This window comes from Linepithema humile, chromosome 2 (genome assembly GCF_040581485.1).
Source record: "Linepithema humile isolate Giens D197 chromosome 2, Lhum_UNIL_v1.0, whole genome shotgun sequence".
Taxonomy (NCBI): domain Eukaryota; kingdom Metazoa; phylum Arthropoda; class Insecta; order Hymenoptera; family Formicidae; genus Linepithema; species Linepithema humile.
Genome location: NC_090129.1, coordinates 23,618,493 through 23,643,831, shown reverse-complemented (window position 1 = coordinate 23,643,831; position 25,339 = coordinate 23,618,493). Strand labels below are relative to the sequence as shown.

The 25,339-nt window shown below is 43.1% G+C and overlaps 1 protein-coding gene across 4 annotated transcripts in view; it reads right to left on the bottom strand.

The window, feature by feature from the left end:
• kst (spectrin beta chain, non-erythrocytic 5 kst) overlaps window positions 1–25,339 on the bottom strand; it is a 58,294-nt gene that overhangs the window by 1,856 nt on the left and 31,099 nt on the right. For 2 of the 4 annotated variants that reach the window (XM_012364013.2, XM_012364010.2), the window contains exons 4-29: window positions 17,421–17,646; window positions 16,862–17,139; window positions 13,952–16,555; window positions 13,552–13,868; window positions 12,964–13,341; window positions 12,114–12,779; window positions 11,684–11,969; window positions 10,533–10,751; window positions 9,951–10,393; window positions 9,570–9,623; window positions 8,769–9,174; window positions 8,501–8,701; window positions 7,819–8,419; window positions 7,362–7,705; window positions 6,824–7,108; window positions 4,806–6,539; window positions 4,336–4,704; window positions 3,149–4,231; window positions 2,832–3,058; window positions 2,589–2,692; window positions 2,258–2,488; window positions 1,899–2,176; window positions 1,285–1,759; window positions 964–1,107; window positions 774–848; window positions 198–229 (exon numbers count right to left, since the gene is read on the bottom strand). In XM_012364013.2, coding sequence (XP_012219436.1) covers window positions 198–229; window positions 774–848; window positions 964–1,107; window positions 1,285–1,759; window positions 1,899–2,176; window positions 2,258–2,488; window positions 2,589–2,692; window positions 2,832–3,058; window positions 3,149–4,231; window positions 4,336–4,704; window positions 4,806–6,539; window positions 6,824–7,108; window positions 7,362–7,705; window positions 7,819–8,419; window positions 8,501–8,701; window positions 8,769–9,174; window positions 9,570–9,623; window positions 9,951–10,393; window positions 10,533–10,751; window positions 11,684–11,969; window positions 12,114–12,779; window positions 12,964–13,341; window positions 13,552–13,868; window positions 13,952–16,555; window positions 16,862–17,139; window positions 17,421–17,646 — 12,060 coding nt within the window. The remainder of the gene's footprint in view (window positions 1–197; window positions 230–773; window positions 849–963; window positions 1,108–1,284; window positions 1,760–1,898; window positions 2,177–2,257; window positions 2,489–2,588; window positions 2,693–2,831; window positions 3,059–3,148; window positions 4,232–4,335; window positions 4,705–4,805; window positions 6,540–6,823; window positions 7,109–7,361; window positions 7,706–7,818; window positions 8,420–8,500; window positions 8,702–8,768; window positions 9,175–9,569; window positions 9,624–9,950; window positions 10,394–10,532; window positions 10,752–11,683; window positions 11,970–12,113; window positions 12,780–12,963; window positions 13,342–13,551; window positions 13,869–13,951; window positions 16,556–16,861; window positions 17,140–17,420; window positions 17,647–25,339) is intronic. The other 2 variants (XM_012364011.2, XM_012364012.2) reach the window with 2 other exon arrangements.

The window sequence follows — 25,339 nt, the reverse complement described above, 5'->3', positions numbered from 1 at the left end:
AATCAGAACAGTATAGAACGCATTAAATAAATTTAAGTAAAATAATGATTTATGAAATACCTGTCTTCGAAGAAATTTAAAAAGCTAATGATAATTACAGACTTTATTTATAAAGTAAATAAAGGAATAAGAAATTGCTCTAAATGATTCGATTAATTTTAAGTAATTTAATTAATTCTGGAAAGTAAATAGCTTACCTGTCTGATATTTACTGGTACATTTCCGTAGGCTGTAACAGAAAAAATTACAATTAAGAAATTTTTATTTCGTTAAATTGATACCACAAGTTTATATATATTGATTTCACAAGTTTATATATATACATATTATATTCGATTATAAAAACTGTCAGTCATGTAAAATGTAGTATAATTGCATTATGTTAGTTGCATTGGTTAAAAAAGCTCAGATATCAACAGAATGCAATTATTCATCGCATTAAATTATAATTTGTGAAGTGCTTAAAAACACTAAAATCTGTGCGAGAAGTGAAAATCTGTTAGTATCAATATTTTGAGACATATTTTTATCTATCCGTTAAAGTTCTACGTGTGCATAAATGTGATTGGTAATTTTTGCATTGTTTTAGCATTTCGCATTTAGTAGGTTGGATCGCCAAGTTTTGCATTTAGTGAGTTAAAAGAAATTTTTTTACGATTATATGCAGTTGCTTATGTGCAATGAAAACAAAAATGTAGGAGAATTACATGCGACTTTCATATTATTGATCTTTTTGCGCATCGTAGGATGCGAATATTTTTTAAATGACTGACCAGGATCATGATGAGTGTTCCACTGAGCCATTCTGGTTGGCGGAGGGGCACTCGATGGCAATGGAGGTGCTAATTCTATAAAATGATGATGAATGTTCACATGGCCACATGGTTCACAGGAGTATTAAATAGATTCTTCCTAAAGCTTCTGAGTTTATGAGCTTATGTTAATTAAATAATGATGTTGTACCTTGATGTTGTGGCGAAATATCCACGCTGCTTTGTCGATGCCATACCGGTTCGTTCGATGAATACTGTCCAGATCCGTTGTGATTTAATGTCGCACTACGTTGTTGGTAGACATTGGGTCTTCCTTGTAAATGGTGTTCCACATCTACGTAATTTTATGAAAATTTAATCCATGATCACAGAACGTTGCAGAGATTATAAAACACGAAAACTAAATAGTGCAATGCAAATGTCGTCTTAGAAAAATTTTATTTTATTAATTTTATTGTTTAAATAAATTTTTATTTCGTCAGCATCAACGAATTAAATTTATAATTCGTACCATTGCGTCTATATTGCATATTTTCCGAACTGGGTGATCGCATGGGGACAGGCGGAGGAGCGCCTCGGGGCGGAATGGGCGGTTTGTCACTTCCCAGCATCGCGGAATTCTGTTGATACTGAGCCGCCAGTTGCTCCTGCTGTATCAGCTGATGCTGCTGCTGCTGCGCGAGCAACTGTTGCTGCCTGTGCATCTGCAGAAACTCCGTTTGAGTCTGCGGCTCGGATCTCTGCGACGCCAGGAACGCCTCGTTCTGCGCGTCGTTGCGCCGCTGTTGATTCTGTCGATGCATCTGCAGGAACTCTATCTGCACCGAGCTCGGCGAATGCTGATTCGGCGAGGCGGGATCGCGTCTGATCACGGAATTCTTGCGCTCCATCTCCGGTGTGGAGGTGCGGCTACTTCCGGTCGATATGGTATCATCCGTGTGATCCAACCCTGAGCTCTGCAGTCTCTCCAAACCTTTCTGCTGTGTCTATATTTGGCGAATAGAAAATATATAAATTATTTTAGAATCTAAATTTCTCTCGTAAAATATTGAGAAAATTAAACGGCGCATTGCGAATAATAATAATATATTAATTAATTTGTTAATAAATGTAGCGCAAACACACCTTTTGGGACTCGTCGTAACTTAGGAGCTGCAGACTTGGCGGGAGTTTCGCGTGGAATGAGATTTTGTTAACCCAGTCTTCCATCTCCTCTTGATTCGGTGCTAAAAACAAGAATTCTGAGCCGTCCGTGCACTTCAGCCGGAATACGTTCTTCTTCTTCGTGTAATCATCCGCCTTCTCGCATATGGCATTGAAAATAGTTATCGGGGCGGTGGCCGCTTTGCTTAGCGAGAAATCTTCCATATCCTTGAAGAAGCACAGCAGCTGCCCGCATAGTACTGAAATGATCGAGGAATAAAAATTAATTTGCGAGTAAGGAAATTTTGTGTTGCGGTCTAATTTCAGAAATGATTAAGTACTGGTGTAATATTGCTTCCACGATCGCACGGCTGCCTTTTTGCCGGCGCTTTGCAGCTCGTGCTTCCGCTCGAGGAAACCTTGAATTTCGACCGGCCGCAGGGCATCCATATTCTCCATTCGCTGTAGTTTCCTGAAGCTTTGTGTTCTTCGTCTGGTCGTGAAACTCGGAGTTCTCTTCGGTTTCTTCGTATCCACCTTCATGCTTTCGGCCCTCTTGATATCGGAAGTAGCTGAAGAAGTTTGCGTATGATAACACAATCAATCGTACAATTTTTTTAGTAGCAACAAGAGCGCGGAATATCGCCAATTAATTTTTTTGCAACGACATACCTCGTCTTAATTTTTCACCGAACACGTGCGATAAGCCATGAGATTTCTGCGGTATCGCAGGTTCCGCTGTTTCGGAAGCAGTTGCGCCTTTCAGCGGCGATAATCTAATAAACAAGTTAATATCATTTATAAAACGTTAAATTGTTATTTGAAATATTTCAATATTTGGTGCTGAACCTCAATTATTAATTTAAAACACTAAGGTATTTTGATATTTGGTCTTGAATCTCAATTTTTACTCACATATTCACAGATTCATGTTCGTCGACAGAACCATTGATCTCATCGTGTTGCGCGCGATGAGAATTATCCAGCAACCGCCTGCGTTCTTCTTCGCGTTTTCGTTCTTCCGTTATCCTTTGCACTTCTTTGCGTTTTCGCTCCTCGATCCTCTCACGTTCCACACGTTCTTTCTCCGCTTGGCGCGCGGCCATTTCCGCCTCTTGCTGCTTCTGGAAGGCCTTTTCCAGCTGTAAGAATATTTATGACGTAAAACATACGAATCTTCAGCAGTAAAATTGCTAACAATTCTTTCTCTTTATCATTAAATAGTAGATTACCATTGTTATTCGTTTCAGTGCGCTAAATCTCTCTTCCTGCGCCTCTATGGTCTTCTCGAAGTCCTCGTGTTTTCTTATTAATTCCTCCACCTGCGAGAGGCTCTCTCCCAACTTCTCATCGTGCAGCATCGGCTCCCTGCTCAGTATCCAATTCTCCAGGGTTTCCGCGTCTCTCTTGAACAGCTGCGTGTCCAAGTTCTGTTCGTAAATGTGCCTCCTCTGCTGCCACGTATCCTTCAGGATCTGCTGGCGTTGCTGTAGCACCGAGATCTTGTCTTCGATCTCCTTCGCCAAGAAATGCCCTTGCGCGATCAGCTCTTGACCGGTCTTGTAAAACTTTTCGAAGGCCTCCTCCCGCGTGTCGATTTCTGATTTGTATTCGTTGTGTCTGGAAATTAGCGCCTCCGCGCCAGGAACGTCCCGCGCCAACTCCGGGGCCGTCACCTTGGCTACCATCTCGTTGATCCAGGATACCAGTTCTCTGTATTCGCCCAGGTAGGCCTGCAATTGTTCCGCTTGAGCTAGTTTGCTTCGTCTCTGCGCCGCCTTCTCCAGCAGCTCGGCCCAAGCCGCTTGCGCCTCTTGATGCTTCACGTCGATGTGTACACGCGCGTCCGGAAACAGGTCGATCAGTCTGGACGCCTCCTCCATCAGGCACTCCACTTGCTCCTTCACAGCCGCCAAGTCGGTCTCGAAGCCCTGATGTTTCCTCACCAACGCCTGAATTGTCTCTAGATCGTGACCGTAACCATCCGAGCTGAGAGCCGCTTCCTTCTCCTGTATCCAGGAGATGGTCTCGTCGGCTGTCCTGTCGAACATGTGAACCTGCTTGGCGCCAGCTAACGCATCCTGCCGTGCGTGCGCGAGTTCCTTCAAGTCCTCCCACTGTTGCTTCGTCTCGTCGATCTTCAAAAGTATCTTATTCTTCTCGGGATTCTTCTGCTCTATCAGCCTCTGTCCCTCGTCAAGCACAGCCGATACACGTCCCTCGCTGGTCGTTAAGCCGGCTAGGAAATTGTCGAATATTTGGATCAGCAGTTCGACGTGTTCCACGTCACGGCCGTAGTCTTCCGATGCGGCAATCTAGGCGTAATATTTAATAATTAATATTGATGATTATAGTTATGGAGACATCAAACGTTAGTAAAAAGTTAAATTTATTATTAATTATAAATCTCTGAGCTTACCGTCGTTTGGTCTCCGATCCATTCGATCACTTCGTCTGCCTGTCTAATGAATTTGTAAAACTTTTCGCTTTCCGCCAATCTCTGCAATCGGTACTCTTTCAATTTTTGCAGTTCTCTGAATTTAAACTCGATATCTGTCTGCTTCTGTCCGATATTCTTGCTATCAAAGTGATGCCGTTCGATCAAACCATGTGAAAGCTTTTTCAGATTGTCGACCGTGTTTTCGAAACCGGACAAGTCGCGCTCGATGCTTTCTAGCTTCTTTAACAGAGATTGAACGGAGTCTTCGTCTTTGCCGTAATCGCTTGATGTCAGTTGTGGATGTTTCTCTCTAATCCATTGCTCAGCTTCCGCGGCTTCGGCATAAAACTGAAATTAAATAAGGAACAAATTTTTTTATCTTTATATCACGTCTAAAAATTTTCAAAATTATTAAAATGTATTTAATTTTTATATCAAATTTAATTTACCATTTGTGATTCCACAGCGTCGAGTAATCTCAACTTCCTGACGCTCGCTAGATCTCTCAGATGCGATAATTTCGTTTGCAACTCTTGCGACAGATTTTCAATCTTATCTGCCGCGAAGTGTCCGCTTCTAATCATCACCGTCGCTCTGCTAACGAGAGAAGCTACCACAGGTTCTCTGGACAATAATTCTGCTTCCAGAGCATGGTGTTTCTTTTGCAATCGCTGCACGGTAGTCAGGGAGCTCCCGAGGTCGTTGCTCGCAGCTAAGGGTTCCTTTTCGGACAACCAATGCAACTCGTCCTCGACGTCTCTCGCGAATTGATGCAGTAGCTTCGCGTCTTCCAAATTGTCCCTGCGTATCTGCATCGGTTCCTGAAGACTGTGATACCGGTTGATCGTAACCAGCGCTCTGTCTTGAATCTCGTCGCACATAAAGTGATTCGACTTCTGAAAACCGGCGGCGGTCTCCTTGATGGACTCGCACGCCTCGTTGTGACCGAGCACGTCGTTCTCCAAATTGGTGTGCCTCTTCAGCAAATTCGCCACGCTCGAGAGGTCCTTGCCGTGGTCCTCCGACTGCAACTGAGTCTCCACCTCGTCCATCCACGTTTCGAATTCGTCGAGACTTCGGCCGAACAACAAGGCCTGATACGCGTCGTTCAATCGATTCTTCTTCAGCTCGCTGGTCTCCTGCAGGAGACGCCATTCCGCGTCCAGCTCGTCCAAGCGTTCCTGTATCTCCTTCGAAGCGTAATGATTTTCCTCAATAAGCGCTTCGCCCTCGTTGACCACCGCCGCAACTCTGCCTTTGTTCGCCATCAGTTCACTTTCGAATGCGGCGTGCTTTTGGATCTTGCTTTGCAGATTCGAGGAGTCTCTGTAATTCTCATCGCTCGCCACTTGCTGTTTTTGATGCAGCCAGCCTTCCACCTCGTATATATTCCTAAGAAATTGGTGCAAGTGATGACTCTCTAGGATTTTCCTCCTTCTGGCCGTCGCGCTGTTTTTCAACTTGTCCCTCCTGGTGCAAACCGAGGCGAGTCGCTGCTTTATCGTACTCGCGTCCGCGTGTTCGCGCGATAAGATATCGTTGGCGAACTTCTCGAGCTCTTCGATGCGTCCTAATTGAGACATCAGCATTTTTTCGAACTCTTCGTGTTTACGCAGCAGCGTCTCGACGCCCGATAGCGATTCGCCGAGATCGTCGTTGTTGAGGAACGCTTCCTTTGTCGCCAACCAACTGTCCGCTTGATCAGCTTGCTCCTTGAACAGCTGCAATTGATGAGCCTGGGTTAATTTTTGCCTGCGATCGTCCCAGGCGTTGCCTAAGGTTTGCCTGAGTTCCTCCAGATGATCGAGATTATCCTTGACGTCTTCATCGATCGACACGAGCTTCTGGCCGTGCTCCTTCAGACCCTTAAATGTATCTTGTCGACCGTCGATTTCCGCTTTTCTTTCTTGGTGCAATTCTAGCACGGCCTCGGCTTCCGATATGGTGGTCGGTGGCTCGGATTCGTCCATGCGTTTGATCGTATCAGCCACCCAAATGTCCAATTCGTGCAGGTCAGCTTGGAATTTGTGCAGTGTGTAGGCTTGATTCAAAGCATTGCGCCGGTGTCGAGTCAAACGTTGCAGATCGTCCCAGTTAGATTGCAGCTCGGACAGTATACCGTTTACTTCGTACGCCTTATCTGGATATTTGTGCGACAAGTTTCGCACCTCCGCTTTATGCTCCTAAAAATGAGACACGAAGCGGTGAAATTAAAATAAAATTTTGTTTATACTTGAAATTATATTTAATAACACAAGATCTAAAGTACAAGAATGTGGAATTATTAAAATTTTATTAATCATATCTTGTTATAGAATATATTCAAAATATTATTTCTTTAATAAATAAAATTTTAACAATAAGTACAGAATAACTGTATCACTTTTCGCATTCTAATTATCAAATAATTTACGATTACAATTTTCAGGTAAAATAATTGAAAAATTCTAATGCATTCTTCGCTCACCTTTAATTTGCCTTCGATCGCTGTCATATCTCGCTCCATAGCCTCTTGCTTTCTTTGCAAATGTTCGACAGCAGGTAAATCTTTTCCTATGTCGCTCGTATTCATGGCCATCGATTTCTCGATAACTCTTTGGTTTGTATCGTCTATGTCTCGATTGAACAGATGGATCTCTAACGCACCAGCTAACGTTTCGCGATACGCGCTTAGTGCACCTTGCAAACCTCTCCACTTATTGTTAAAGTTATCGCGCCGTTGCTGAATTGCTTTCGATTCATTATCGCGACCCTATTGTTCAAAACGAATTAAAATAAAATTAATCATTTTTCACTAGTAAAATATATATTATAATATTCACTAGTAATATATATATAATAATGTACGCAAATTCTTAAAATTTCATCTCAATCTTTTTGATATCATTTTTTAAATTTATTTTCTTTTAATTTGTCTTTACAAAATTTTCGAAATTTTGTCTCAATTTTTTTATATTAGTGTGCAAATTCCATGTTTATTTTTTATATTAGAAATCTAATTTTACCTGTTTTATAAGCTTATCCGCCAAAGCGTTGATTGTTTTTATCCTAGAATCGTCCACTCGCATATCGCTGTCTACATCATCGAGCTTCCTCTGAAGACTCAAGCAGTGTTCGTAATCCTTTCCGGTGTCTCCGGCCTGAACCATCATTTCTTTATCTCTGATCCAGGCCTCGATCTTCTCCACCTGATTGTTAAATTCCAAGATATCTTGAGCCTCCTCCAAACCTCTGCCTCGATTTCCAGACTCGAACAGTAATTTTCGCCAAGACGAATGCAAATGTTCCAATTGCTGGCGAATTTCCGCGCTGGCCGGATGTTTCCGTGCCAGTAACGTTTCTCCTTTCGCTATTTTATAAACAAATTTATCGTTATTGTTAATGAATTAATTTTATTTATTCATGTTTAATGCGAGCGAGGAAATAACAGAAACCGGACAATAATTAAACTTGATAAATTACCTTTAATTTCCTCGATTCTGCTTTGATTCGCCGCCAATTCCGCTTGGAACGCCTGATGTTTCTGCAGTTTCTTGATCTTATCCTCCAAGCTAGACACCTCGCCCTTCGACGCTTCCGCTTCCAGCTTCTTCTGCTTCTCGCCTATCCACGACTCGGCCTCGCCCACATCTCTCACAAACTGCGCGTGCAACAGGCTCGCCTCCAGTCTTCTCCTTCGCACGTCGCACAGATCCCGAATTCTCCCGCGTCTCTGTACGACCTCGTTCAGTCGCCGGGCGATCGTCGGCGAATCGAAATGATTCTGCGTCAGTAGCTTGTTTCCGTGCTCCTGCAGCGCCGTCAATTTCTCCTCGTGTGTGACCAGTAGCTTTTCGAACTCGTTGTGCTTCTTCATCTGCGCGTCCACCTCTTCTACCGAAACGCCGAAGTTGTCGCCGCTCAGCGCGGCCTCCTGTGTACTAGACAAGGTGTCGAGCTGCTTGGCGTCACGCAGGAAGAAGTGCAGGTCAATCAATTGGTCCAGATGTATTTTCTTTTTTTGCCAGGCGGTGTGCAGCCTCTGCCGCTCGTCCAGCAATTGATTGCACTTTTCTTCGACTTCCTGAGAAGTACATCGTCGTGATTAACAGATACTCGCGCGAAATAAAACAACTTGACTATTGATGATGATAAGTGGACTCACTATAGCGGCGTAGTGACCAGTTTGCACCATGGCTTCGCCTAGGTCGAGCACCGAGCTAAAGCTATCCTCCCTCGCTTCGATTTCTCCTTTCAAAGCCTCGTGCTCTGCCTTCAAAATCTGCGCACTGGCCGCATCGCGAACTTTGTCCTCCGTCGACATTGTAGCGCGCAGTCCAGCGGCCCAGTTCATTAAATCTCTGACCTAAATATTTCCCTCGTTAGAAATAATGTAAATTGTTACAATATGAATTGTAAAAGATATAATTTACCTGAGTGAGGAATCGCTGCAAGTCGCAGCTAGCGTGCAACTGATCCCTTCGATGAGCGGATCTTTCCTTCAACTCTTCCCAATGAGCGACAACAATCTGTTGCTGCTGATCGATGTGCACCGCATTATTGCCCGGATAATGAGCTTGTAATCTGGACGCATCCTCCACTAAAACTTGCAGCTGAGCCTCTAAAGCGACCAGATCGTTCTCAAATCCCTCGTGACGCCTGATCAACGCTAGAACGGAATTTAAATCGCGACCCAGGTCCTCTGGCAAAGCAGCCTCTTTCTCTTGTATCCGCGATAGCGCTTCCGCCACGTCACGATGGAACCGATGAATCTCTCCCGCCGCTTGTAATCGTTGCTCGCGATTTCGAATGAGACCCAATAGATGCTGCCACGATTCCCTAAATCGGTAAATAAAAGTATATTAGAATCATTTATTTTATTATTTTCTTTGAAAGTTGTATACAATATTTTATTTGGAGAAACTCGTCAGACAAATAAGTTTATTGTTTATAATACATTAGATAATTATAATATTAATAAACATGCAAAAATTGCAAAATTTTTATTAATTTACATATAATAATTGAAAGATTTTAAAAGTTTTGAGAACGTTTAAGAACCAAAGAGTTCCAAGAAAGAATATGATAAATTTAGAGATATAAGATTGCAAAATTTTGAACAATTAAAAATTCATGCACACAAATGTGAAAGATGGAGAAGTGTGATACTCGTTCAAACTGTGATACGATTTATCAGTATATGCGTTAGTTCGAGCAACGACGCATGTACTTACTTCATCACCGTATGTTGATTTTCTACTTGACGCACCGGATCGTCTTCATCGGATCTGCATGAATGTGTGCATAGAAGAAATGTTAGTGACCCAACACCAAAAAAAAAAGAAAAAGAATAGAAATACATAGATCTATATATTACAAAATACGATAACTCGCTACGATCACATAATATGATGACTACGATATGAATTTTTATAAACTATATTAAGAAAGAAAGAGAAAGATATATATTAATTTGTACCAATCACACCATCTTGTTAATCTACTATGTGTGAGTAGTGCGAAAAAGATATTCCAAGAGTTGATAAAAAATATTAGCAAAGCAGGAATAAAGAAATAACAAAACAGTTTTTATCTATCGGCAGCCAAAGATTTACCCTAATTGTTCCTGACGTTTTTCGATGTCCTGAATGTAAGGACTTTCATTTGCGATCAGTTTTCTGGCCAGTTCTTCGCACTGATTAAACCTCTCCGATCCGGCTTCTATTCGATGCTTGAAATCGTTGAATTTCGTTTGCAGTAGTAGAAGATGCTCGTAATCCTGCCCGTAGTCTTCCGACGCGGCTGCTTGCTCTTGCTCCTTGATCCACTGCTCCAGCTCTCTGCTTTCTAGGAAATATTCGTGGCGATACATGCTTTCCATTAGACGTTGCTGCCTCACGGTAGCCAGTCGTTGCAAGGCGCGAATTTGTTGAACGATCGCTTGCTGCTTGTTAGCTATCGCCTTGCTGTCGGGATGCTTCGAGTTTATCATCGTGGATGCGGTATGTCCCATTTCTGTCACGATGCCGTTGTACGTGTCTAATTCGAGCTCAACAGCCTGTAAATTATAAACCATAATTAAGCTAACTATGAACATTTTTATCGCATGTTGAAACTTGACGGAACATTAGAATTTGAATTGTTTCTTTAATATCACATTTTATATATATACATATCTTTACACTATAAATGCATACCTTGTGTTTCGTCAATAATTTCGTAGCGGCATCGCGATCCCTGCCGTAATCGGTGGAACTCAGAACATCGTTCTTCTCGTTCAGCCAGCTCTCGACTTCGCCGGCTTCGAAGAAGAATTCTTGCGCTCTCAGGGACAAGTCTAGAGCTTTGTTGCGCTCACCCGCTTTGTCTTGCAAGTCTCTCCACGCGTCATCCAGAATGTCGCATAGTTCTTGAATCTGGTTAAATCACCAATGCAATCAATTATTTATTGCCGTCTAATTAAGCAATCTTTCTTATTATATCTTCAACATATTACTCGCGCGAAACAAATACGGATTAATTTATTAAATCCATTATCGGTGACGTTGTTTTTAAAAGCATTGTTTTGATTTCAGCAATGGAATATCAACGACACTGCCCAGAATTCGATTACTGTGGTAGAAATATCAGCTTGTTTGCATGCAATAACATATACTTCTACTTTATTTCTAACAGTAAAATCGAAAAGCTTATTGCAACTAAAATTGTATAAATCTATTACAGTGTTTGAGCCTACACTCCTATAACTTGAAGTAGATATTAGCTGCAAAATAAGTGAGATTTTATTAAGTCAAATAAGAAATTATCGAAATACTCGTTCAATTTGTATTCCTGTATAAAAAAAGAACACATTTTAATATGAGCGACTCTCGATGCACGATACCAATAAATTGAACTGGTAAATCTTTATTATGTATTATATTATATACAAAATTTTAAAATATATCAATAATATTTTGCAACATAATTTTAAATTTTGTTAAAAGTCTCTTAAAAAGTGTTTGTGTATCAAGAGTCAATAACATAAAGAACAGCTTACGTAATTTTAGAGATTACGCTACAAAAATACAACTGTTAACACCCTATAAAAACAATAATTTGTTATAATACTCGTGAAATCAAGTTTGCTAGTAATTATCATTAACACAGAAAAGCGACAGACATTCGTGATATAATATTTCCCATGCATTTGTGCGTCCGTCTTACCTCCGCAGACCCAGTACCCTTCGAAACGCTCCAGCTGTGCAAAAATTATAAATCTCTTACTCCAATTTCGCGTCAGCCGATCGTCGTGCGGATCCACGAGAAAAATAAAAAACATTCGGCAAAGACCTTCTCGACGTTTTACCTTTTTCTTTTCCGGATGGGCCTGATCGATGAGCGTCTGCCCGGAAGCCAGAGTTTTGTCTATCATAGGCTGGTGACCGGCGATCTCCGCTTCCAGCTTCTTGTGTTTCTTGTGCAAGGTCTGAGCCTGATGTAGATTCTGTCCAAGCGTCGTTGAAGACGCCTGCGGCAAGTGATCCTTGATCCACTGCAACTCCGCGTCCAATTCAAAGCCGAATTTGTGGAAGCGCAGGCTCTCCTCCAGCGCTTCTCTGCGTCTCTTAGCTGGTTCCTTTAAGCTGCGGAATCTGCCAACACGATAAACTTCGTGTATTAACCACATACATCTCTATTATCTCATACATTTTTATCTCAGCAATTTATTATAATAGTTTTAGTATTGAATTAATTTTGCCAGATAAAAAAGTAATGTGTTTAAATATTATACATACTTTCTCTGCGTGGCTTGACTGGTCTTCAAGATATTCGCCGCATCGAAATGACCCTCGTGCGCCATCTCTTGACCCATGGCCACGAGGTCGCCCACCTTCTGTTCCCACTGACACATATCGCTTTCGAGGGTTTGATGTTTCTTCAACAGCTCCTTGCAGCTGCGAAGATCTGTGCCTACTTGCTTGCTCTGTAAACAGCTCTCTATTTCCTCCAATTTTAATCTGGCGTCTTCCATGGTGCGATTGTATCCATGTTGCGAAGCGGCTTGTCGCAGTCTGCGACCTTTTTCGAGTGATAACGCCACCAACCGATCCCATTGATCATTTAGGTCCTTCAAAGTCTCTCCCACATCGTCGGATCTGTAATTTTCTTCGGATATCAGCGCCTTGCCCGCCTTGTTAACCGCTCTCAATTGTCCTTCGTTGGCGCGCAGTTCGCGTTCGAAAGCTTCATGCTTCTGCAGCTTACGTTCGAGATTGTTCAAATCGCGATAGCTTTCGTCGCCCGCAGTCTTCATTTTGTCGCCCAACCAGTCGCGCAAATCGTCTACTTCAGCCGAGAATTGCTGATAATGTTCGGACGCCTTCAAGGCTGCTCTTCGGCGTTGAGCGGCCTCTTTCACTGCCATGCGACGGGCTAATACTTGGTTTCTCCTTTCGTTGATGCTGGATATAAATCAGATTTATATAAGTAATGCGATAAAATTTCCTAACATTACATTTAAGAAAGTTACGATTAAGATCACGATTTTTTAATTAGGTACAATTTTATCTTAGTTTCTTAATTTTATAAGAATCAACGTTATATTTATTTTTAATTAAATAAAAATTTTCTTTTTTCTATACTTACTAATCTTTATCATAATGATTTTGAGCAATTAATTTATCTGCAGTGTCGCTGAACGCCTTCAGTCTGTCATCCTGCGCGTGAAGAGTATTCTCGAATTTTTCATGTTGTTTCAATAGAGCCTCGACGTCATCCAAAGATTCGCCTAAATCAGTAAACTCGAGGAAAGCCTCATGAGAACTGGTGGTAGCTTCGATCTGATCGGCCTCCCGATTAAATTGTTGCAGCTCTAGACATTGTCGTAGCCATTCCTCTTTCGTCATCCAGTTAGCTGTTACCGCTGGATACAGTCCGTTCAATTTATCCAGACGTTCGCGTACGTCCGCCAAAGTTTGATTACGACGCAACAGTTCTCGGCCGAGATCCTCAACCTCGCGGAATCTGCAAAAGTGTATAAAAAACTTAGAAAAATTGCAACTATTAATTATTTGTGTGATATTATTTACGAATTCGATAATAATGTTGCCAAAGAAATTATTTTAACAAACTCCAAATGAATTAATATCTACAAAACATTCTGTTCATAAAAGAATTTTATAAAAATTTTTCGATATAAAGAATTAATTGTGAAAAATATCGACAGTCACGTACTCGTCTTCTTTGGTTCGTATTTCCTCTCCGAGCTCCATGTGCTGCTTCTTAAGTTGCTCGGCCGTGGCGACGTCCCTTACCGGTTCCTCGGCTTTGATCGTCTCTTGTATATCAGTAGCCCAGTTAATCAGATTCTTCGAGCTGTTCATGAATATCTGCTGGCCGACCGCGTCCTCCAAGCGGGATCGACGCTCCTTGGCTTTCGTTTGCACTTTGTTCCAGAGATCCTTGATCTCGTTTTGTCTCGCGTTGACATTGTCACATTCGTGCGGATACGAATTCTTGACGCTGTTGGCTAACAGATTCACTTTTCGCACCTGTGGAAAGTAAAAATTATGATAATTGAGAATTATTGAGATTTATGTTATTTATCATCCGACGCGAAATACTGAAATCCTACCTTTTCTTCGACCGGCGCCAATTCTCGCTCCAAATGTTGATGCCTCCTCTGCAAAGCTTGCACGGTTTTCAAGTCAGGTCCTAATTCCGCTGTGTCTAATTGAGTGATCTTCTCCAACATCCAATCGTGCGCCTCGTCGCAGGTTCTGTTGAACAATTCGACGCTGGACGCGCCTTCCAAGCTCTTCTCCTTCTGCGTCTTCAGCCAGTTCAGATGGTCCCACAGCTGATGTATGTGCTTCTGCCTGGCCTTGACCTTGTCGAGCTGGCTGTGGCCTTGTCGAACGAATTCATTCACCGCTGTGTCTATCGCCTCCACTCGCTTGCCGGAGGCCGACAGATCCGTCAGGAACTTCTCGTACTTCCTTCTCGCCGTCTCGACGTTATCGCGAGGATCTTCGACTCGTAGCATCTTCTCCTTGTCCTTGATCCACTTCTCAAAGTCGTCGCACTCCCGGTAGAAGCCGTATAATCTGATAGCGTCCTCCAACAACGCGTGACGCTTCACGGCGAGTTCCTGCAGTTCGCTGTAAGTTTCGTTGATCTTCTTCTGCCGCTTCTCCACGCTGTCGCCGTCGCTCACCGCCTTCCGCTTGATTGGTTTAACGGTGGACTTGATTGATTTTAGTCGCCTCACCGGCACAATCTGCTTCACCATCTTCGTTTTCTTCACTCGCTGCGTCACCTTCACTTTCTCAGGTCTGCGCACTTGGACTTGCACGACCTTCGGTTCAATCTCGCGGACGTAGTTAGCCGGCACGAATCCATCCGTACCGTCGACCTTCCTGACACTCCACCAGTCAGGATTCGTCTTGTTCAGCAGGAACATCACCTCACCCTTCACCATGTGCATTCCTTGGCCGCTGAACGGATAGAGACTCTTCACCTGCGGCACCAATCTGTCCTCCTGAACGGTTTTCGGCTCCAGTCGTTCGACAACTTCGTCCACCCACTCGTCCTGTGGCACGAGCCTGATTTCTTTGCTCCACTCCTCCTGCTCCAGCTCGGCCACCGGTTCGGGATCGGCGGACAACTCCAGAGTGGAGATACCAGACTTGATTAGCTTCTCCGCCTGCGTGTTCAACGATTGCACGTCACCTTTGTAGGCATTCAGCTCGCCCTCCAGGTCTTTGTGCCTCTGCAGCAAGGCCTGAGCACTAGGTTCGTCCACGCCGTAGTCCTCCGAAGCGACCAGTGCCATCTTCTCGTTCATCCACGAGTCCGCCTCGTTCGCGTCGGCGTAGAACTGGAACGCTTCGGCCGCGTCGTCGAGTTGCTTTTTCCTCAACGCCGCTAGTTCTTCCAGGACTCTCCAGTGCTCCTGCAGCGAGTCTATTCGGTTTTGTATTTCCAATGCCGACGGGTGTTTGTCGGTTATCAGCTTCCTACCGGCGTCGCACAGCTGCTCCGATTTCGGCCTGCGCACCTTTATCTCATCCTGCAGCGCCTTGTGCTTCTGCTGCAGCGAGATCACGGCGCGCAGATCCTTCGCGGAAATGCCAGCTTTGCATATCCGCTGCTTCTCCACCAGCCACGATTCCTCGTCCTCGTGATCCTGAAGGAAATGGAAAAAATTTCTGGCGTCCTCTAGCCGCGCTTTGCGCTCCTTGCTGTTCTCCACCAGCTCGTCGTAGGCGCCATTCAATAGTTCCAGTTTCTGCTGCAGCAACGGCGCTTCCTTGCTCTGCGGCTGCGTCAGATGCTGAGCAGCCTGTCTACCGAGTCGCCTCTGGCTCTCGCCAAGAGCCGTCACCTGCAGTTCCTGAAGACTGTGCTTCTGCAATAGGTCTTCGACGCCCAGTAGGTGCGGGCCTACATCGGTGCTCTGGAAATTCAGCTGTAGCTCCTGAACGGAAGCGAGCGTAGTGTCGATTTCTCTCATCAAGCTCATAAGTGAACTAAGCGCGACAAGATTGGACTTGTGATGATCTAGCAGAGCTAACAGTTCCCTCCATCTCTGCAACACCTCCTGTTCCCGATTGCGTACCCGCTCGAGGCCGTGATAATTCTCCCGCACCAGTTCTTCGGACATGTTCGTTAGATCGTGAAAGCGCTCCTCGCGCGCCAAGATATCGGCGCTGATAGCCTCGTGCTTCTTCACTGTAGCATCCACCTGCGCGAGATTGCTACCGTACCTCGGATCCGTCAGCACCTGGATCATCTCCTTCAGATAGCCCTCTCTGAGCACGCTTTTTCGCTCGAACTTGTAGTTCAACTGCTCGAGCCTTTCCTGTCGCAACAGCTCGGTCCTCAGAGCAACTTCGCGACGATGTTCCGCTCTTTCCAATTCCACCCAGTTTCTCTCAATGTCATGGATCAGCTGGCCCTCTTGCGGCGTGAACGCCGGCTGATTTAGGGATTTCAGTCGGGTATTTATGTGGAAGTACAGCGCCTCTATCTCGGACCGTTCTTTGTACTTCGGTGGTTTTTCGACTGTCCGGTACTGCTTGAAAGCCAAGAGTTCCCGTTGGATACCTTCGAGCGAGTTCGGAAAGCTACGACTCTCCAAGACTTCGATCTTCATCTTGATCCACTCTAGCAGATCGCTCGTCAGTTTCTCATAGTGAATCTTCATCTTATCAGCGTCCATCATCTGGCCAACAATCTATGAACAAGAGAAAAAATTAAACTTTGTAATTAAGTGTCAATTAATTAAATTTGATTTAACCGATTCTTACATTCCTGAATTGCTTGTCAGTTAATATTTGTATTCGAAAATATGTAGATATTTAAATTCTTATATTCGCGGAGAGACGTGAGATATTTAAATTAAAAAAAAAAATTCGAGATTCTTGAATCTATATTAAAATTCCAGATCTTTTGATTTCAGTGCGATATTAAAAGATTATCAGAGAGGATCTCGGATTTTTAAATTCACATCAGGATTTTTAAGGTACGCTATTTTTCATACATTTGCTATTCTCTTGCCGCTTTTTATCTCATTCTTCATCCTGGCGAACGTGTGATAATAAGACGCGACGTAGGTGATAATAGACTTTTCGTCGGGTCTGGCCGTGTCCACGTCCTCTGCATCCAAGAGCCGTGGAATGCCGAGCTCCGAATTAGCAACGTCGAAGGCATAATTGAGATTATCGATGTTCTTGTTTTGTTGCAATTCTGACCAATTGACCAAGTCCGGTCTGTGAGCATGTATGAGAGCGTTGAAGCCAAGGCCGCTTCTCCAGGATCCTATTTGTAAACAATATTTTAGATATTTCAAACTCCTCTTATATCTCTGTACATAGTTGACAAAAATTCCTATGAGAAATTATTCAATTCTTATTTACAAGCCATCATTTCTAACATATAAAATGATTTTTTAAACTTGCAAATGTACGCGGGATAACGTGGGCGAATATATGCGTGCAGGATTATGCTAAATATTTTTCACATCTATAAATATCATCGGGTGCGACACTCGAAGAACTTGAATATTCATGCTACGTAATCGCATAAAGAATTCGACTCACCGGTAAAGTCCTGAATGTTGACGCCGGGATAGCCGTTTGTCTTTCTCTGGCACCAAAGTAGTAGAGCATCTTTGGCAGACTTCTTCTCGCTGCTGTCGTTTTCTTCGTCCACGTCGATTTCGATCTCCTGAATTTGGAACCTCAAAATAATGGTCCAGATCAGACCAAGGATCAGTCTGGGATTACCGTCTACGATATCCTCCGCACCGATACTCTCCAGACGAACCTGGAGTGAAAATAACGTTTGAGATTAGAACATTTAAGAGAACGGATAATAAATTAACTTTTTATTGAACAAGTGTGTGGAAAAATATTTTATCGTCAAATAATATGTCTTAATAATCTCAATTATACAAACACACTTTTCAGAAGCCGATAAAATGATGTTTTGTCAATTAATTAATTTAAAATATACGTTTCTCGTCATATTTTATGACATTGCAATCTTTCATGTACGCGAAACATTCCTGGAATTTCTTCAAATTTAGAACTTCTTAATTTTTTCTTTCTCTAACTTTCTTTTCCTCTCTTCGAAACTCCTCTCACGACGCCTATGCTAACACAGTAGCGTTTCTAAGTTTCTCCACTTAGAACCTTGCCATTCCAATGTGCTGCGCGATAAAATTTCGCGTAAAGTTCTTTTGCGAAATTCGTCATTTAGTAAACGCGGTCGTAGAATTTATGCGACGGTACGTGCCGTTCGTACAATTATTCACATTCCGAACTATTACACGTCCGTGCACGGTCGGCACAACGTTCGATGTGTTGCGTAAATAACAAGTCTTAATAAATGAGTAATTCATAAGAATATAAAAGACGGTGCGTAATCGCAATGTCGAGTGTCACGGATTCTGAATAATCAAGAACAGCAAAACGCTGCGTTGTAATGACAAGATTGTAAAGTGCTACCGGGAACAACATAATATTGCAGATCTGAGAAAGCCGGTAGACACGTTTGCACCGTCTTCATAGCTCTAATTAACCGCGTGTAGCTCGTTATTTCTTCCGTTGATTGTCTTCAATATATGGATATGTTCGCCTCGTTAATTTTCTAAAAAAAGATATATTTTTCTAAAAATCACACGCTTATAAACGATTGAATCGAAATCTCAAAACGTCGAAATGTATTAATTTTATAAAACGTGTGAATTTTCACAGCAATTTAGCGGATAATTGGACGTTATTGTACATGATCGCGCGCAGAGGTAGGAATACAAACAGTGAGGCACTTAATACCACTCGCGAGGTTCCTGTTAATTTTATTTAAGTCATGGACACTACGGTTATGAAATTTATTTCGGACCATTAATTTTGAGGCGCGTAAGATCCCGTCGAGAGGGCCGACTCGGCGGAAGTAATTATGCGACCGCGCCGTGTAATGAATTACAACCGCGATGCGATTTAATAATTGCATTTTATTTCGCGTGATCGAAGACGAGCGCATGCGGAACGGGCGGAGAAACTTTTTTGGCCTCTTTCCTCCGGACACGGCCTGCTTTCGTGTTTTACGGCTTCGCGTCACGTAATTATTCAAAGTAATAAAGCTGGCCGTTACATTCAATCTCTAAAGAACGATCTCTTCGATACATAATAATTGTCGCGTTCGGGTAAAATCCAGTTCAATGACATGCAAGGCGATTTATTACTCGTTAATCACACCCCAATAGAGAAATTATGTAAGAAACAGGCTGTAAACGTACTGTAAAAGGATATGTTTTAATTTAGGCACTGGCGAAGGTCCCTCAAAGATAATTGATGGTTTGAGTAGTCGTGAATCTCCTTATGTCAGCAAAATTATACTCGTAGAAATCGCCGATGGCGACAGTCTGCCGTGTGTATCACTACATTACGGTTTACTCAGCCGTAATGGGGTCTTATTGATAACGCAACATTTGTTACTCCCAATCGGCAGCGGTGGCAGCCATGAGTGCCAATCGCTATTAATAATCTCTTGTCGATGGTGAAAGTAGCGCGTTAGATCATCGAGCATCTACATACGTCGATCGCGAATAATTCCGAGGTGATAGTCAATGCGTTTTTAATGATCGCCTTGACGCTCGCGGATGTAAGCTCTGATGATATAATTATAGGTATCACGCTCCTACACGCGTGGGAAACGTATATGAAGATTAGCAGACTGTTCCTGTAAGTGCTCGCTTCTAGGAAAGAATTACTTTTTATAGCAGTTAAAAAAGCGCGATGTCAGGACCCCATCAAAATTCACTTGAACTCCATGTTTTTTTTTCAAAGTTCGAAATAGTTTGCAAATTTGCATTATTTGATTAATTTTAAATAAAGAATATTTTGACTCAGGATATTTGATTCTAGAATTCAACAAATTTTGAGAGAAAGTGATATATTTATAAACATTTTTATGAATAAAATATTGGGCTCTATACTAAATATTATATACACAATATGATTATAATTTGCATTACAACAATATAAAACTTTCATATTAGAACGCTTACTACAAGATTAAATATTCCTTAATGTTGCAGGAAGCGTGGACGTCTCATGAGACAAATTACACAGCTTATTGGACTGCTGAAAAGGGTGAGTTCTCAATTTTATATTCCACGCTCGGTCCGTTTGTTTGACCGAGTGTTAGCCGCGAAGTATCGGCAGTCCTTTTCACGCGCTTCTCGTCACGCTATTATTGTTAATCGCGGGGCGCCGTCGACGGACGTTCCTCGCGCGCGGCTGGAATGCCGTCCGATCACTTGTACCGGGGGTCTATCAAGGCCGCTGGGAAATGGAAATTATGGCGTTTGCCAGCCGGGGGACGGCTGACAGCTCACGGAATCCAAAACAAAGAGGACGCGTAGCGCGTCACCGTTAAACGCCGGCAACGTCGTCGGACAAAGTTAACGAGCCGAGTCTGGCCAAGTGCTGCCGAGATCTCAACGTCATCTTGGCCGGCCAGACCGGACTTCCTCGTGTCCCGCAGGCTTTCAGTCACGTGCTCGCTCCGGCTTATTTCGCGGCGACCGAGCGCCAGATGCTTCGTCGGGTGCGGTCACCGCTCTGGGCTCGGTTAGTGTTAAATACATTTTATACTTTCTTTTTGTTTCGTTTCCACGATTGTAGATAAGGATGTGAAAGATTAAGTTTAACTGGACTGTCGGCGAAAGCTCAATCTCGCGTTTAATCTCAATGAGGTCTGCCGTAAATATTATTACACGCGGAAACGAGATTAGAATTTGTGTTACTTGCGTTGAATTATACTTAACATATTTTTTATTTCAAAATCAAATCTTTTACATTCTTTGCTCTTATAATGTAAAAATTCAGTATATTTTTTTAGACATTTTAATGAACTTATTTCTATCAGAATCAATTTATAATGAAAATAGTGTCAACTTTTACGTTAAATTTGATGTATTAGTTGTCTCATAGTTGTCTAATTATTATTCAGATCGAGGAAGCACATTTCCGCCGTTTCATTCTTAATAACCACTGTTATTCAAGATAAATACGCTCCGCGCTTTCTCAAAGGCGTATTCGCATGCGCTTCTCTCTCAGCGAGACAGTCTCTTTTGACGAGACAAATAGCGAACGAGACGCATTAGGCTAAGCAGCCGCACGGAGTGTCGCAGACGATTTATCGTACCGCGAAAAGAAATCCCTGTCCCTTCCGACATGATTCATCGCGTACGCGATAACGGTATACACGACTAATGATCTACTTAGGTTAAACCGCGTGGCGAGAACGCGAGGGCAAGCGCATTCCCGCTGTCATCGTGCAATTTGCAGCTACTGCGCGCATTATGCACCTCGTCCGTAATAACACCGAGCGGATAATATATTTACGAGCGGTATCCAAGTCGATAATGATAGACCGAGAGGCTCCGCATAATAACGTGCGACAAATACGCCGACACGGCGCACCGGTAGCTAGCCCGATCAGCTGATTGCGTTTCCGCCGGCGAACGTGTCATTAACTCTGGTATTCTGACGCCAATGTCCAGCGCAGTGACAGGATTGATACGGAATCGACGTTTCCTAATGCGACTTCTTCGTCGCGTTTTTATCTTGCCGGCGATATAGACGCGATCCGTTAGACAGCGGAGGTGGGGGGCATCGGCGAGGAGGCATTAAGGTGGAGGGGGGGAGGGCAATAAGAGACGGGAGACACCTTCGAATTTTTCGCCCCGTCAGAGCGCGTGCACTCACGTTGCGCGCCGAGTTTCAGGCGACGTATGAATAATGAATGAGCGCCGCGGCTGCATAGTAAAGCGCCGGGGAACGCGGTACTGTTATGCGTCGTCGGCTAAAATGCAGGGTACGGTTAAAAGTCGTGCAAGGAGACACGCGGCGTCGCGATAAGGGGCTACGACGTTAAATAACTCAACTGGCCGGTCGGAGGCCCCCGCTCGACGACGGCGATCGCTTTTTGCGCGCTGGCCCGACCGCAATTTGCGCGCGGTTTTAAAGCGCCTCGAGCGTCTCTTGTACGCCTCCCCTAATTGACGTATTGTGTTGAAGCGTGCCCGATCGAGTCGATTAAATTTCCGTGCCTCGACCCCGTCGTCGCCGCCGATGAAATACGATCGTCTCAATTGATAATTGCATAATACGCGAGCTGGGCATTTTGCGCGAGAGAGTGTCAAGTTGTTAACGCTACTCGGCGCCGCGAAGGGTGGTTTCGCTTTTGTTGCGAGAAAATTCACCGGAAAGATAATTTAATCCTACATTTCAGTGAAAAAAAATTTTCAAAATTTCCATCGGCTTAATTTCAAATGAACTGTGATGCGAACTTGATGTCACAATTTTCCATAACGATAAAAATAGTAATCGTTGTGTTAGTTTCGGTCGGGAATAATTTTTTGTTCGAAGAGTAAAACAAGAACGGGAAGAACTTTGTGTTGCGTACTCCGATTCACAGTTATTCGCGGAAGAAAATTGTGAATTTATCGACATCATTCGCGACGGAGAATGCATTCACGGCGCGATTCGATGCGAGCTAATGGAAATATTCGCGGGAATTAATTTCGCGAGAGGGGTTGCGGTAAACGCGATCGGCCGTGCCGGGTAAGGTTCGTAAAGTCGACGGAATGGATATAGCAATTCCAATGCATTTAGCGCGGAATGCGACTCCTACGTACGGACATTCACTGGATCGTTGCGCCGTAGGTACCCGCTCGTGCTTATTTCTCGAAGACCATTAACTGCACCGTGAAAAGCGCAACGGCCTGCATTCATAAAATAGTGCCGTTAAACTTAACTCTTGGTTTGTTACGATAGCAAATCTACGTGACTTTCGCCAGCAGACTCGGTTTTATTTTGTGCAATATTTTTTTTAACTTTTGCCTCGTTCTCTTGAATTGATATTTAAATAAATCGTTTCGTATCGTTTATTTTACTACTGTTTGCGTCAATTTACTCAACAAGAATAAATAAGAATAAAGTGAAACTGTAAACTTTAAAAAAAAACTTGACTGCACAAAAAATTTGAATTAAAACTTGATTTAAAAATATTTGAAAATAATAGCTAAGCATAACAAAGCAAAATATAATAGGATTGATATTCTGAAGGGTTCTATTGGCAAAGTGCAAGTCGGTCGGGCCGCCTAGCGGTTTTCCTGCGGCAGCCAACTGCACATTCTTGGCAGGGCTGTGGAATGTCGATCGCAGGCACGCAGGAATGACATCTGAAAAAGGAAACTCCCACTCCTAGCTTATAGCGGCGTTCAGCCACGAGATTCTTGGTGTATTTCGTCACTGTTTTCGAGAAAACGGAATGAACCCCGCGGAACTCTCGACTGCACTCGCTCCGTCTAAGTGGGTTAATGAAGCTCTCGAGGTTTCCGACGATCGCTGTGACTTCGATATATTCGCCACGCGTTAGATTTATGCTACAATAAAGCGCGAGGTAATAAAAATGCTGGCTATCTCTCGTTCTGTCGACACGGCGTGCCTTACCGTAAAAGCCTCCGTAATCTATGAACATTATGTCGAGTTACGGGAGAAAAATGAAACGATTTAAAATTTACTGCTCGCTATCTCTGAAATAAATTAGGAAATTAAGTTGTACTTTCCGAATTAATGTGGTCGAAGAATTTAATACTTCTGTTAATTATATCCATTAGTTTTTCCTCTGCAATTGAGATTAAAAAATTTACACTCGTAGAATTAATTGATCCGTACGTTGCGATAAATCGCGTAAAGGTTTGCACAAAATATCGTCTCAGAAATATAAATAATATTCCGTCTCTCATCCAAGAGCCATCGAGTGAATTCGCTGTGGACGAATGTTCCTTCTTGTAGACACGAATAACTTGGAAGGGACTCGACTTGATCGCCGGCTGTTCCGAGACATCCTTGACGACGGATGTCTCGCGTTCGCATACTCCGTCTGCGAGTTGGGGCGTCATTCAAGTCTCGAGGCGCGCACGTGTCTGCTTTTACGCTTTCCGTGAATGGTTATGGAGTACAAGGTTGAGCGGCGTATCCGCCTGCAATGGCCGAAGGACGCTGATGCAGCCGGGGGGATGTAGCCCGTCGTCAAGGTGGAGCCCGTTAGAAAAGACGTTCCGCGACTTTTACGGCCGTGACTGATTTTGCGGGCCGTTGCTACTTTCGTAACGACTCGCGAGAGTTGACGGGTGTAGTTTCTAGGAGGCGGAGAAAGAGGGAGAGAGAACTCCGTAACAGAATCGTAAAATCGGGGAAACCCTGCGGGCCGCCGCGATCGAACGAGGACGCGTAGAGAGCTTTCTCTGCGGTGACGCTGAAAAGAGAAACGTGGGAAGCCCGTGTGCGGCATACGCGAGAAGAAAGAGAGAGAAGCAAAACGTGTGCGAAATCGTGATATCGATCGTCGAAGATCTCGCGAAGATGCCGGAGGCCGAGCGCTATGGAATCTTGAATGTTTCGATCACACGCTGCTTTACTGATTCATCTTTCTTTCTCTCTCCATTCGTTATCTTCGATCTCTTCGTCGTCTGTCGTCCTCCTTCTTTCTCATTTTTATTTTCTAGATAACAGACAATTCGCGGAATGCAAAGTGAAATATAAAACATGCAAACTGACTTGGAGGAACGCAGAGATAATAATTTTATCCGTCTTGTATTTCATTCTCCAGCGCATTCAGCCAATTATTATCTATGTTGCCTTAAAAATAAAAATCAGCTGATCTAGATTGCGGTTTTGTTTTTCTGAGGTCAGCGACTGTTCTAGAATATCACACTCTCGGTTAATAATTTAATGGATGGTCAAAATAATAATATCGCAAAGATTGAGAAGAGATTGCGTAATCTATATTATTGTTTGCACTGATATAAGCGTGTTGTTTTTGCGATATAGTTAAGAGTTACGACAACAGGCAGCTATAAGCTAACGAGTGTTTACGAATTCCACAAAATGAAGACAAACGGTTTAACCGGTTTTCTAATCTGTTTCATCTCGGGATGTGTTTAATACGAGTTAATATCTCTCCAACTTGAAAGATTCAAGATAAAAGTTCATCCTTTGCTCTTCTTTGTCAACATATCTGACATAATCACTTAATTATCGCGGCTATCAATCACAGAAGATAAAGTAAATAAGTAAAAAGATTATATATAATGATGCATAATCAGAAATTAATAGAATCAAAAATTGATATAAAAATAAAAGCCCTGACATTTCATTTACTACATAAAAGTGAAAGAACGAGTCAAATAGTTTTGGAATTATCCATCAAACATTGTTATACCATTATTACACAAATGAAATAAATAATGGAGCTGGCAGGACCTTTGCGGTTACATTCGCAGATTCTCTACGAAATCTTCGGTGATTAGAGATTATAGACTTTTCTGTGGTTAAAGTGGTTCTTGCGGTAAAAATCAAGATTTGTAAATCTATTTTATTGTCGTAATGGCATTCTCTTCAAACATGTCTCGTTATTGCTTCAATCGTCATTCATTAAATGT